The sequence below is a fragment of the Gossypium hirsutum genome, chromosome D05 (genome assembly GCF_007990345.1).
Source record: "Gossypium hirsutum isolate 1008001.06 chromosome D05, Gossypium_hirsutum_v2.1, whole genome shotgun sequence".
NCBI classification, from domain to species: Eukaryota; Viridiplantae; Streptophyta; class Magnoliopsida; order Malvales; family Malvaceae; genus Gossypium; species Gossypium hirsutum.
The window spans coordinates 56,609,567-56,623,192 of NC_053441.1; the positions used below are offsets into that span (position 1 = coordinate 56,609,567).

Consider the following 13,626-nt stretch of genomic DNA (forward strand, 5'->3'; position numbering starts at 1 on the left):
ATTATCAAAGCTTGCTAAAAAGGACAATTTTATAAAGATGTATTTACTTATTTTGGGCTAGGGTTGTTATTCAACATTTCTATTATTAGGGATTTGGTTTGTTGAAGCTAGGAGAGCTGCTTTCTCCTCCTTAATTGTTTCAAGTATAAAACAATTTTTCTTAAAAAAAATTATAAAATAATAACAAATTTTCATTTTAAATTTAATCATTCCCATTTTTTTAATTAAGAGATATTAATATAACTAATAAAATCACAAGTGAAGCCTAATTTATAAAATAAAAAAAATTAATTAGAATTCCAAAAAAAATGTCATTGTCACAACTTACAATCCGTTCATAAATTGCAGTTAACAAAGGTAAATAATAAATAATAAATGAAAGCTTAAATTCTACTATTAGTTCTTCTGTTTTTATTTGGTCAATTTTAGTTTTTGTATTTTTCAAATTTTGAAATTTTAGCCTTGACCCTAAACGTAGTAGTTAAATTTGTTTATTTAAATTCAATTATTAGTCTTGTACTATGCATACAGCTATAGATTTAATCCATATTCCTCAATTGGATCATTCTAAATCTCTATACTTTTCAAATTTTAAAACTTCATATTTGACACAAATGGCAGTCGCTAATCCATTAACTGAATATTTAGTGAGTAATATGTGGAAATAATAACCAGACTTGACATTACACATATGATAATATGTTTGGTGCATCAAATTTTGGAAACTACAAAACTTAATGAATTTAATAATTATTGCTTGAAGAAGACTAAAATTTTAAATTTAGAAAAGTACATGACTAAACATGACCAAATAAAAATATAGAGATTAAATCCACAACTATTGCAAAGTACAAGGACTCGTAGTAGAATTTAACATAATCAAATTCACAACGGTTGTGATTTATTGAAATTATAGGCTTAGAAAAGTAAATTTGCCCCGACCTAAATGAATTCTCACAAACTCTTAGAGATATTACATAAATGAGTGAACGGTTTCCACTTCTTTCAAGGTTCAATTATCCAATTTTTTTTTAACTTTTGAATTTAGTTTAAGATAAAATTACCTTTTTCTCCCATTCGATGGTTTGGATCTGGCTTACTTCGAACTCAGATTTTCTCAAGCTCAACCTTTTTCGGGCTTATTGCAGCTCGAACTCGAATTTTCTCGAGTTTGAGCTTTTTCGAGCTTGGATCTATTACAGACTCAAATTTTCTCGAACTCAACCTTTTTGGACTCAAATTTTTTGAGCTAAGTTTTTTCAAATTCTGGCTTTTTTGAGCTAGTTATAATTATAAACATATATTTTAATATACTAAATTAAACATAATTATGATATTATATCTTTTATTATAATCTATAATATAATAATAGATATATATTTATACTTATAAAATATATAATTCCATTATATATTATTATATTACATACTATAATAATAGAGTAGTACATTATATATAAATTATTAATGTATATTATTGTTTATTATTATACTAGTCGAAATTAATATGCTCTAAGTCTCTATACTTTTCGTACATTTGAAAGTTAGACCTCTTACTGTATCATATAAAGTCATAGCATATCATATATTAATAGTTTATATATACGCATCAATGATTAAACATTATGATACCATGTAATATTGTTATATTTTTATTATAACTTATAATAAAATAGTAGAACATTATACATTAATTAATATCATATATTATTGTTTATTATTATACTGGTTGAAATATGCTCTAAGTCCCTATTCTTTTCGTCTCCTACTATATTATATAATGTTATATCATATCATATAGTATATAGTATCTATACTATTTATTAAGTGTTTTACTGAGTTGGTGTCACATGAGCTACCATATCAATACCATTAAAAATTTTAATAGTTCAGCTAATTTTTTTTCCAAAAACAAACCATGTTGAAGCAAATAGCCATGTTGAAGCAAGTGTTGAAGAGTTTAAAGCAACCAAACAAGAATGATTCGAGCGGCTTGACATTGCAACGAACCGTTGCCTCTTGTCACCAGAAATATATCACAGTTCCACAAACTCAACTTAACACTTGAATCATTTCAGATCCTTCCATAAACTCAGGAATGTCTTTGACCCAACATAGTGCCATATCTTCCCCACACAATTTGCTAACTCGTGGCAAAATTTGCTCTCCTGGGAACTTCATAGTCCATTTGGAGAGCTGCAAAGTAGCTTAATGTCCATAACACTGAATCCGAAGGAAACACGGTGAGAATATATCAAACAATTCCACACAATGACCCTAAAAGTGAAGGACCTTAAATTCTAAACTCTAAAACCTTTAGAACCACTCTGCTTTATTTTTCTCTCCCCCTAAACCATCACTAATTTTACCATTGTAGGGTGCCTCAAAGTACAAACTCAGATCCCTCTAACCCATTTTCTCCTTTTACAAACCAATTGAAACATTAACACCATCTATTGTCAAAAACCGACCTCAACATTAACATACCCAATGTATAATGCATAAGGATATGGAATATCAAATATGTTCATAGAGTTTGCAGTGTATCTGTCAATGACGAATTAATTGATATGATCAAATCCTTGCAGATATTGGCTGTCGTGCCATTATGGCAAATTATATCAACCGAGTGATTACAAAACAACGTAGGCTTACATAACTTTACCTCAATATAGAAAATCTAGTATCAGGAGTGAAGTCTTGAGAATTACTTTTAGGGTCAAAATATAATTTTATAAATTTTAAAGGGATTAAAAAGCATATTTACGATTTATGGGGACCAAGGCCACTACTAAAATCCCCTTATCTACGCCCTGTAATGATGTTGTATTCTAAAATTATGTCACTCCATTGCCTGTTCCTTTTACAAAAAAAAATATATTTAAAGTGATGGCATGACACTATATCATAGTGTTAATGACATTGACCGAAATTGAGAAAAGTTGACAAATTCTAAGATTAATGTGGACCAAAATAATTGAAGGAATAAATTGAGAAAAAATGTCAAATTTAAAGATTAAATGTTACTTTATACCAAAGAAAAACAAATTTATATTTTATTATAATTACATAAAATAACAATAATAAGATAATTGTTGAATACATAGTCATTGAAATGTAAAAATTTCCAAAACAAAATCATTGAATAAACGACATGGTTCGCAATGGTGTTTCTGACAATCATCAGGGTCGTTGTTGCCATTTTAAAATTTGGTGGAAGATGATGACTCAAATTTAAAATTCACAAAATCTTATTTTCTTATTGAATTGTATATTTAAGTATATCGTTTTTTCACCTCTCAATCTTCCACGATATTTATCAAGAAAAATACGATGTTAAAAGTGTACCTTTGTGAATTGAAAGAAATTATCATGTGTGAGATAATCACCATATTTCATTTTTTGTGTGAAATGGAAGAAATTATTGAGATAATCACCATATTTTATCACAAAAACCTCATAATTAATCAAGCTTTACAATACATTGTGGTACAAAAGAAAGAAAATGTAAAATAAATAAGTAAATAAATGGTAGAAAAATGTGAATTTTGGAAGATGAGTACATATATATTTTTATTTTGGAAGAAGAGATAAAGTATCTCTATTTTCAATTTAATTCGATTTGCTTTTTTTTATGGCTTGTTGAAATTATTTTTTAAATTAATATTCGAAGTTTGATTCTATAAGTTTATGAAATCTAACTGTTTTTAATTTCTCTGTGTTTTTTGGTATCTGCATGTCTTTTGATTTTATTACAATTGTTCAGGTTTGTTATATAGCTAGTATTTGTTAATACAAATCTCCGGTGAGGAAAATATTGGACACACAAACAAAACTCGAACAAAAAAAGAAGAAGAAATATGACAAGACTCCAAGGTGTGTATCAAGCCACTATCTTTAAGCTTATATTCGCCCCCACTTATCTTCGGTGTGCAAAAGAGTTTCAAGCAAATTAACCTCAAGGATACAATGAAACCAATGACTATTTACGTTTTGCATTGACGAATATCCCACTAAGCACTGAGCAATGTATAACAAGAAACTTAATTTCTAAAAAAAGATTTATGCAGTAATACTTTATAGAATAATCTAATAATATTAGAAAATTGATGAAGGAAAGAAATAATTTTAGAATTTGTTGGTATGATTTCTAAATAAAATCTCATTCTTATTTATAGCAATTTTCATGTCTCTTCGTAAAGACGTCTTTCAATAGGTGTCTTTCTAAATAAATAAATAATAATTATTCATCTAATTTTAAAATGTTATTGGAACACTAAAAATATTTATAGTTATTGGAACACTATAAATATTTGAAAATGTTCCAACAGTATTTCATAACTTAAATTATTTGCTTTATGAGTTAGATAATTAGTCAATCAATTGGTTTCTAATAATTGTGACGACTGCATTATAATTTGAGTAGTGTAGGCATTCAATCTAACTTAAATAAATCCTGATAGTGCATTTGCTGGTTAGAATTGGGCCTCTTTCATTCTTAAGGCTATTGATAATTAAATTCTCAAGCGATCGTTATAGGGTTATTTGTCAATAAGGGGAGTAATCAATAATAATTGTCTTTATTATTGAGAAGGTAAGACGAGATTAGGTTACTTAGCGATTGTCAGTAACTATAACTACTTTATTAAAAAATATTGAAATTTATCTTTACATAAATGATCAAACTTTTAAATCAAATGGATAATTTACTTTGACTAAAAGCTTTATCTCATATATTTTTCACAAAATTTTAGTTATTGCTTTCTTTATTTTTTCCAAATTTGTATTTTAGTTTTTAAGTTTTTCTTTAAACAAAACCTCCCTCTTTATTTTGGTTGTCCTTCTAGATTGCATGACTGGCTACCAAGAAGTAGGTTGTTGGGATCAATGCATTGGTTTGTTCATCGATGGCTGATGGTTGCTCTATGGTTTTGGTCTCCATTCATGCTTTGAATTTGTTGAATGTGAGTGAATCTCAGTTTTTGGATGTTGCTGGTTGTCATGTTTCGATTATTTATGCAACATGGGGTAGGTCGATTGGTGACTAGATGTGGTGTTGCTTTCTCTCTAATTACAGCTCGCCGCAGTACGTGGTGATTGTCGGTCGAAATTATCGTTATTATAATAAAAAAATGTCACGTTTTAAATGATTTGTAATTTTGAAGAGTATTTTTTTTTAGAAAATAGACATTATTAAGTGATTACAATAATTAAATCATAGTTAAAAGGATTTAGACGATCTTCACTCAACAAATTTCTAATCGAATCTGGCGGAACTGCAAACAAACGGAGCAAAGAATCTCTTGTGTCAACACATTTAGTCATGTGATCCGCAACTCCATTCTGATTTCTTGGCATATATCAGACACGAACCTCCCATCTTCGACGCAACAACTGATGTAACAATCTTAATTCCACTAAACTACCATTAGCTCCTCCACCAGACAATATTAGTTCAATCAACAAAGTATTATCACACTAAACTTCAACTTTTCTGAACCCCTTTTCCCAAGTTATAAAAAGGCCTTCCAACATTGCTCTTATTTCAACTTTAAAAGCTAATTTTTTGTCGAAACTCATCGTATAACCTCATAACCAGTTTGCATTCGAATCCCTTAATACTCCGCCAATAGAAGCACTTTGCCCAATAATTGACACCACCCCATCTGAATTAAGCTTAATCCAACCCGTTTCTGGAGGCGACCAACTCGAAAGGAAGCTCATGGTTCTTGGCTGTTGCATTTTCACATCCAAATCCCAATAATTTATTGGTTGAGACTTAAATTTTAAATAAAATACTTAGGTCACGTATAATATTTAAATAAAATTATTCGAAACATATATCAAATTTCTATTTATTAAATATAAGATAAAAAAACATATTTAATTTATACAACATTTCTATTCTTAATTAATTTTCCCAAGTTTACATAACAATTAGCCATAATAACAAGGATAAGTGCGCCTATTATTACAAAATTAATTGATTATCTTGTATTTATCTAATTTCTAAAGTAAAAAAGGTAATTTGAGTATTCTAGGACAATTATTAGAATGATCTGTACTTTTTATTTATAATATTATATATTTCATTAAATAATTAAATAAAAGTTTCGTTTTTTAATTATTTGAAGGGAATAAGGATGATCCTAAAAACTAAGAGTTTTAGGCACCAATAAAATTTTATCATATCATCAAATTTTAAAGATATAAAATTATTATTATACAATCATCCATAGAGAAATTATTTTATAGATCCTTCCCACCACATTATTTATGGTCTCTTTCCAATTATTTAATAACATTTCAATAATTTCTTTCATGTGATTGACACATAATTTTGGTAATTTTTTTACCTTAAACCCAAACCAAAACCTTGAACCTTAAATCTAGGATCTCGAACCCTGAACTCAAAACCTAAAACCCAAAACACTAAACCAGCAACCCTGAACTCATAACCCATAACTCATAACCCCAAATCCTTGAACATTAAACCTGAACCCCAAACTTCAAACCCTTGAATTCTAAACTTGACCCTTAAACCCCAAACACAAACCCTAAATCTTAAATCTCAAATCCAAACCTTGAACCTCATAGATTGGGATTCAAGGCTTAAGGTTTATGGTTCGAGTTTAAGGCTCGGGGTTCATGGTAAAAAAAATATCAAAATTCTGTGTCAATGACATGGAAAAATTGCATAAAAATTACTATTTTTTTAAAAAAATTGGTTGCACAAAAATAAAAGAAATATTAACTTATGGAAAAAAAAACAAAATGATTAAAATTTGTAAAAGAAGAAAAGATGTTTATTTATAATTAAAAAAGTAATTATTTTAGGTAATTTAATTAAAGTTAAATTAAGTTGGAGAAGATATTAAATTTAAATGAATGTAAACAACTTTAAAAATTAATGGCGTGACACTATTTTATTGATACCTAAAATCTATACTTTTTAAGAAGATTTTAATATAATTTATTCCCTTATTTCAATTCCAATTATGTTTTTTTATTTAGTTTATTGGATCACACTATTTTTATTCACATTTATGTCTTGTATAATTTTTTATCGATTATATTTATACTTGATACTTATAAATTAGCAACCATTCTTAAATTTTACCTTTAAAGCATTACCAAAATTATTTATTCCAGTTTTCTCAATCTTAGAGGATTCTTTATAAATCCTAGAGTATTAATGGTTGAAAAAAAGGTTAATACGGTTTGGATGTTGTTTTAATTGAGGGTTGAATTCTGATTACACGAGAAAAAGTCAGAATAAATACGTACTATAAATTTGCATAAGTTGTCACACGAATTCGCTTCCAAGTTCATCCTTAAGCTCAAAATAACCCATGTCTGTTAGAACTTTTTTACAACCTGGAACAGCATCTTTCTTTTTAAACCCAAGATTGTTGGCAAAGCGAATTTGGCCAGTAACACCATCCAACGCGGTGAGAACCACCCTGGCTTTCCTCCACGCTTATGTGGGATCATTACAATCTGCTCGGGGACTCTTCACCAAGGTGACATCACAGTCTGAGTCCTCATAATCCCCTGTCACTTCAATTTTGTAGTCTCCTAAATTATCAGTTGTTATTTCTGGGCTTTGAAAAGTAATTTTTTCATCCGTACGATTCTTACATTCCAATTTCACTGCTGCACCTGCCAGTTATACATATTTAAAACCTTTTATTAACCTTATTTGAATTATTTATAACAAAAAAGAAGAAGAAGAGGCTGTTAAAAAAAATGCATTAACTAGATTATATACCAGGGAGAGGTTCACTTAGGCTAGTCTCAAATTCAACACGACAAGTATCACAATAAACATGACCTAGGACGGTGAACTTGTTTGCATCGGATGCTGCTCCATTAACAAGGCTTAGTGAAGACGACATGCAGATAGCCAAAGAAACAAGGATGATCAGAGAAGCTTTTGCCATTTCTTTCTTGAATTTTCAAACTTGCTAAAAAGGGTAAATTTATAAAGAGATTTTTACTTTTTCTGGGATAGGGTTGTTATTCAACCTATCTATTTTTAGGGATTTGGTTTGTCGAAGCTAGGAGAGGGAGACTCCTGCTCCTTTCTCTTTCTTAATTTTTTTCAACCATTTTTCTTAAAAAGACATTATAAAACAAGAAAAATTTTAAAAGAGTAAGAAATTTTCATTTTAAATTTTATCATTCCCATTTTTTTTATAAAATAAAATAAAAGTATGTCTAATATTTGTACTTATAAATTAATTAGAATTCCAAATAAAAATATAATTGTCACAACTTACAATGCGTTCAAAAATTGTTAAATTTTTTTAATAATTAAGCAGTTAACAAAGGAAAATAATATATAATAAATTAAAGTTTAAATTCTGTTATTAGTTCTTATATTTTCATTTGGTCAATTTTAGTCCCTGTACTTTTTAAAATTCAAAATTGTAGTCTTGACCCAAAACGTAGCAGTTAAATTCGTTTATTTAAAGTCAATTGCTGATCTTGTACTATGCATGTAGTTGTAGATTTAATCCATATTCTCCAATTGGATCATTTTAAATCTCTATACAATTTGAATTTTAAAACTTCATATTTGACGCAAATGACCGTCGTTAATAAGCAAACTTGACATTACACATATGATAATATGTTTGGTGCATCAAATTTTAGAAACAACAGAACTTGATGAATTTAATAGTTATTGCTTAAAGATGACTAAAATTTTAAATTTAGAAAAGTAAATGACTAAAAATGACTAAATAAAAAGATAGGGATTAAATCCACAACTGTTACAAAGTACAAGGACTAGTAGTAGAATTTAACATAATGAAATTCACAATAGTTGCCAATTTATTGAAATTATAGGCTTAGAAAAGTAAATTTGCCCATACCTAAATGAGTTCTCTAATGCACAAACTCTTAGATCCAACTTTTTTTTTGACTTTTGAATTTAGTTTAAGATAAAATTACCTTTTGTTTTTCTTTATTATTTTTTCTCCCCGTACGATGGTTTTCAAATATATTTTTATAACTAATTAAAATAATATTTTACAAATTTTATTAATAATATGATAAATAAATTTATACATAATATTTCTATACAAAAAATATTAAAATTAATAAATGATAGTCTTAGGCTAAATGTAAATTAGATATTAAATGTAATATATTAAATTATAGCGAACGGGTGGGCTTGGGCGGGTTTGGACGGGTGGGCTTGGGCGGGTTTGGATCTGGCTTACTCAAGCTCGGATTTTTTTAAGCTCAAACTTCAAACTTAACAAAGTGCTCCTTAGCTGGAGACATCAACCCTCTCTGATTAGATATAATGTTTATAAAATAATAACATTATTGATTTAGCTCCAATCAAATTTATACTAAATTGTAGACTTGATAATAATGAACACGACATGAGAAAAGTACATAATTAATACATGACACAAATCTATAATTATGAAAGTGATACGAGTACATAATTATCGTATTAATTTATGTATTTGTCTCTTTTAGTCTTTAAACTTATATTTTTTTTGTCAAATTAATTCAAAATGGATACAAAAGTTAACGTCCTTTAACTTTGTTAATGTGATTTACATATGGACTACCACATGCGTGATTTGATAAAACACATAAGTTTAAGGGCTAAAAAATGTGAACAATTAAATAAAAGACTAAAATGACTTTTTTGTAAAGTTGGAGGGCCAAATAAGTTATTATGCTTAATTTTTAGTTATTTTTAATACATACTTATAGTATAATTTGTACTTTCTTAATAAAAAATATTAATATATAAATAATTTTTTTCATATATAAATTTTGAAATTTATATATATAAATTAATATTTTTAAATTTTTAGTTATTTTTAATACATACTTATAGTTTAATTTGTACTTTCTTAATAAAGATATTAATATATAAATAATTTTTTATATATAAATTTTAAAATTATTAAGGCAAATAACTTAAATTAATGGTGTCGAAACCATTTTTTAAAACAAAAATTAGTTGTCGACTTAAAAATGAAAATTGGGAGTTGCCACCGATCTTTTATTGAGGTGTGATCGAGTCACCTTAAAAATGATTTTGGTCTACGAGTTTTAAGAAAAATGGGTTCGGGAGTCAGTTACGTACGAGGAAGAATTAGCACCCTCGTAACGCCCAAAATTGGTACGGAATTGATTGTTTAATGTCTTAAAGTCGAACGTCGAAAATTTAAAAAGTTTAAAAACGATTCCCCTTTTTATTAATGCCACTTTTAAAAATAATACTTGAAAATTTTTTTTGAATGAATGTAGAAAAGTTTTCCTCGTCCCAAGGCGACAAAGTGCCATATCCCGTAAGTTAGGACACAACATTTGAATCCTTGAGAATAACCTAACCCTTGAAAAAAATTTATCAAAATTTCATTTTTTTGAAATCTGAAAATGTTTGGTCATCTTAATTCAACGATAAAATCGAGACCTCATAAGTTAAGGCACAACTTCTCGGAGTTCCAAATATGATATAAAACTTGCTTTTAATTTTATTAAAAAACCGTGAGTTTTGAAATTTTTAAAATGTCTAATTATTGAGGTTTGACGAGAAGACTGAAACCCCGTAAGTTAGGGCACGATTTCTCGTCATCCCAAATACCATGCATTGCAAATCTTATCACACAACATTTTTAAAGAAAATTTGACAGACTTGGGAGTAGAAATTTAGGTAATATGGAAGGCAAATCATAAGTCTATATTTGCATTGATGAATAACAACAAATTAAAATACGAATGAGCAATTGACACTCATAATAGCACATATTATCTCAATTAATCAAAGAAGACGCAAGGAAATAATATATAATACAATTTTAAAGTAAATAATGCAACAATTTAAGGTAAATAACATACAAAACAAATTTCAATGAATAATATACACGATCATTTAAAAGTAAATAACTTTCATAACAATTTTTTTAAAACATATGAAAATTTTGAAATAAAGGAATAATAAAGAGAAATTTAAAATAATACATAAAATAGCTAAAAAGGATAATAATAAAACTCAAAATAAGAATAAAACAAAAAAAATCTAAATTTTAAAAGGCTAACGTTAAATAAATTAGTGATTTAAAAGATGAAATTAAAAAATAAGTAATAACAACAACAATAATGATAATATTAATAATTACAATGATAAAAAAAAGTCTGATAATGATGAAAAAAAAACTTTAAAATAGTGAGGCTAAGTGAACGAAGGATTTAATTGAAACTAAATGATATTTAAGGGCATTGATTTAAAGCATATATAAAAAACTGACGAGGGCCTGATTACAACACGTATAAAACAACAAGGACTGATTGAGGAAATACCCCTGGCCTTTATACGCAGCGTTGAAAAAAGTGCCAAAATAAAATGATACAAAAATTATAGGGTGAAATTTTAAAAAAATAATAATAATGAAATAGGGTTTAATTAAATTGCGCCACAAAAGCGGAAGGACCATTCGCTCAAATAGCCCCTTTGGCTTTAAAAACACGCGGATCTCCCACAAATCGGGTCGGGTCGGACGGGCCATTAACAAAACGACACCGTTTTTGTGCTTACCCTTCAACCCAAAACGGCGCCGTTTTGGGTAAGCTATAAATACCAAAAAAAAAATAAAATCCCCACTATTCCTTCATTTTGAAAAAAACAAAACAAAACAACTTTCTTTCAAACTCTCTCTCACCCTTTCAAACTTTTCCAGAATCCGGCCATGGCTCCGGCTTTAAAAAACACCGATTTTCATCGGAATCGGCACCTCCTCCGCCATAAAGGTATTATTTTTATCCTTTGTATTTGGTTTTCTTTCAAAATAAAAAATATAAAAAAATAAATTAATAAATAAATAGACCGAAAAAAACTACTACCTTTGAAAAAGGTCTACACTTGAATTGATTTTTTCCACTTTTCTTTGATTCATTCGTGAGTGTTAAAATACATAAATTCAGGGCCTTTTTATAGCCCGAAATTTCCTATTTTTTCTACTTTTACACTATTTGTGTTGTTCTTGGACTCTCCTAGTCCATTTTGCAGGTAAACACGTGGCGGCACATGCGGATAAGGCGGAGCGAAGGGCGACGTGCGGCAGCTGCTGTTTGGCTACTGTTGAGGCGGTGGTTGATTTTTTTTTTGCTTAGGGTTTCTTGTTTTTTCTTTTGTTTTGGGCTAGGGTTAGTGATTTGGGTTTAGTTGGGTTGTTTGGGGTTTATAGTTTGGGCCTGGTATTGGGTTTTTGATTGGGCTGCTATTTTATTTGTTATTTGGACTTTTTTTTGGGTTTTTATTTGGTTTATTTTTGGATTAAGCCCAGGCCAAAATTGGCTTATTACAGCTGCCTCTCTTTGCTCATTGTCGTGCAACGGGAACAAAACAAAGAAAGAAAGGCAAATTTTGCCTGGTTTAGCCAACTCTTAACTTTTGGTGCTTCTTCAAGTGGCCTTTTTCTGACCCAAGGCTCACTTCTTTCAACCTACCCCATTGCAACTTCAGGGCGATGAGACTTTGCTTTGGTCAATTTTAATACCAATGAGATGAGATTCGTTGCCTTCAACTTTAATCTGCTCCGCTACAACGACAGGGAAATAAAATTCGCTGCCTTCAGCTTTAATCTATTCCTTTGCAACGCCAAGGAGATAGGATTTGCTGTATTCAGCTTTAATCCACTCCACTTCAGCTTTAATCCATTCCACTGCAATGCCAGGGAAGTAAAATTTACTGTCTTCGATCTTCTCAACTACTGCTCCGGAAGATAGGACTGGTGGTTTAAATCTGCTTCCCTACTACCTTGGAAAGATAAGATCCACCGTCTTCTTCAATCTGCTTCGCTGTCAATACAAGAAGGCAAGATCTGCTATCCTCGATCTACTTCGCTGCCAATACAGGAAGACAAGATCTACTATCTTCGATCTACTCCACTGCTACTCAGGGAGATAGGACTAGTGGCTTAAATCTACTTCCCTACTACCTTGGAAAGATAAGGTTCGCCTTTGATCTACTCCACTACTGCTTAGGGAGACGGGATCTACATTTTTCAACCTACTCCACTGCTGCTTAGGGAGATAGGACTGGTGGCTTAAATCTGCTTCCCTACTACCTTGGGAAGATAAGATTCACCATCTTCGATCTGCTCCACTACTGCTTAGGGAGACAGGATCTACAATCTTCAACCTAATCCACTGTTGCTCAGGGAGATAGGACTGGTGGCTTAAATCTGTTTCCCTACTTCTTTGGGAAGATAAGATTCACCGCCTTCTTCAATCCACTCCACTACAACTTCAGTGGTATAGGGTTTATGGTTTCAAAGATCTGTTCTAGGAACATAACCTGTATAATCCATTTTATGACCTTAATTATGCCTAATGATTAGGATGTCATGATCAAAATGAATCAAATGCTCCTAACTAGACATGTATGAATGATGTTTACATGAATGCAGAATGTCATTTTTTATAATGATCTTTCTTTGTCGCTTAGGTTATCATTGCTAGAAGTTTATCAATGTCTTATCCTTGATGTGTGATAACGCCTTCTTGCTCGGCCGACATCTCAAAAAACACTTAATCAAATTGCCCCACTATAAACTTCAAAGTTCAATCCACTAGGATACAAAATTTGTAC

The 13,626-nt window shown here is 29.6% G+C and overlaps 1 protein-coding gene across 1 annotated transcript; it reads right to left on the reverse strand.

Moving 5' to 3' along the window:
• Window positions 1-7,333: 7,333 nt before the first annotated feature.
• LOC107942901 (pollen-specific protein-like At4g18596) lies at window positions 7,334-7,979 on the reverse strand. Its single transcript, XM_016876633.2, has 2 exons — window positions 7,771-7,979; window positions 7,334-7,661 (listed from the first exon to the last, which is right to left on the reverse strand). The coding sequence occupies exons 1-2, from the start codon at window positions 7,940-7,942 to the stop codon at window positions 7,480-7,482; spliced, it is 354 nt and encodes a 117-aa protein (XP_016732122.2). The 5' UTR covers window positions 7,943-7,979; the 3' UTR covers window positions 7,334-7,479.
• Window positions 7,980-13,626: the final 5,647 nt, after the last annotated feature.

Coding starts and splice junctions, on each gene's coding strand:
- LOC107942901 (XM_016876633.2), bottom strand. CDS start 7,942: ATGGCAAAAGCTTCTCTGATCATCCTTGTTTCTTTGGCTATCTGCATG. Junction 7,662..7,770: donor CCTAAGTGAACCTCTCCCTG/GTATATAATCTA, acceptor TATAACTGGCAG/GTGCAGCAGTGAAATTGGAA.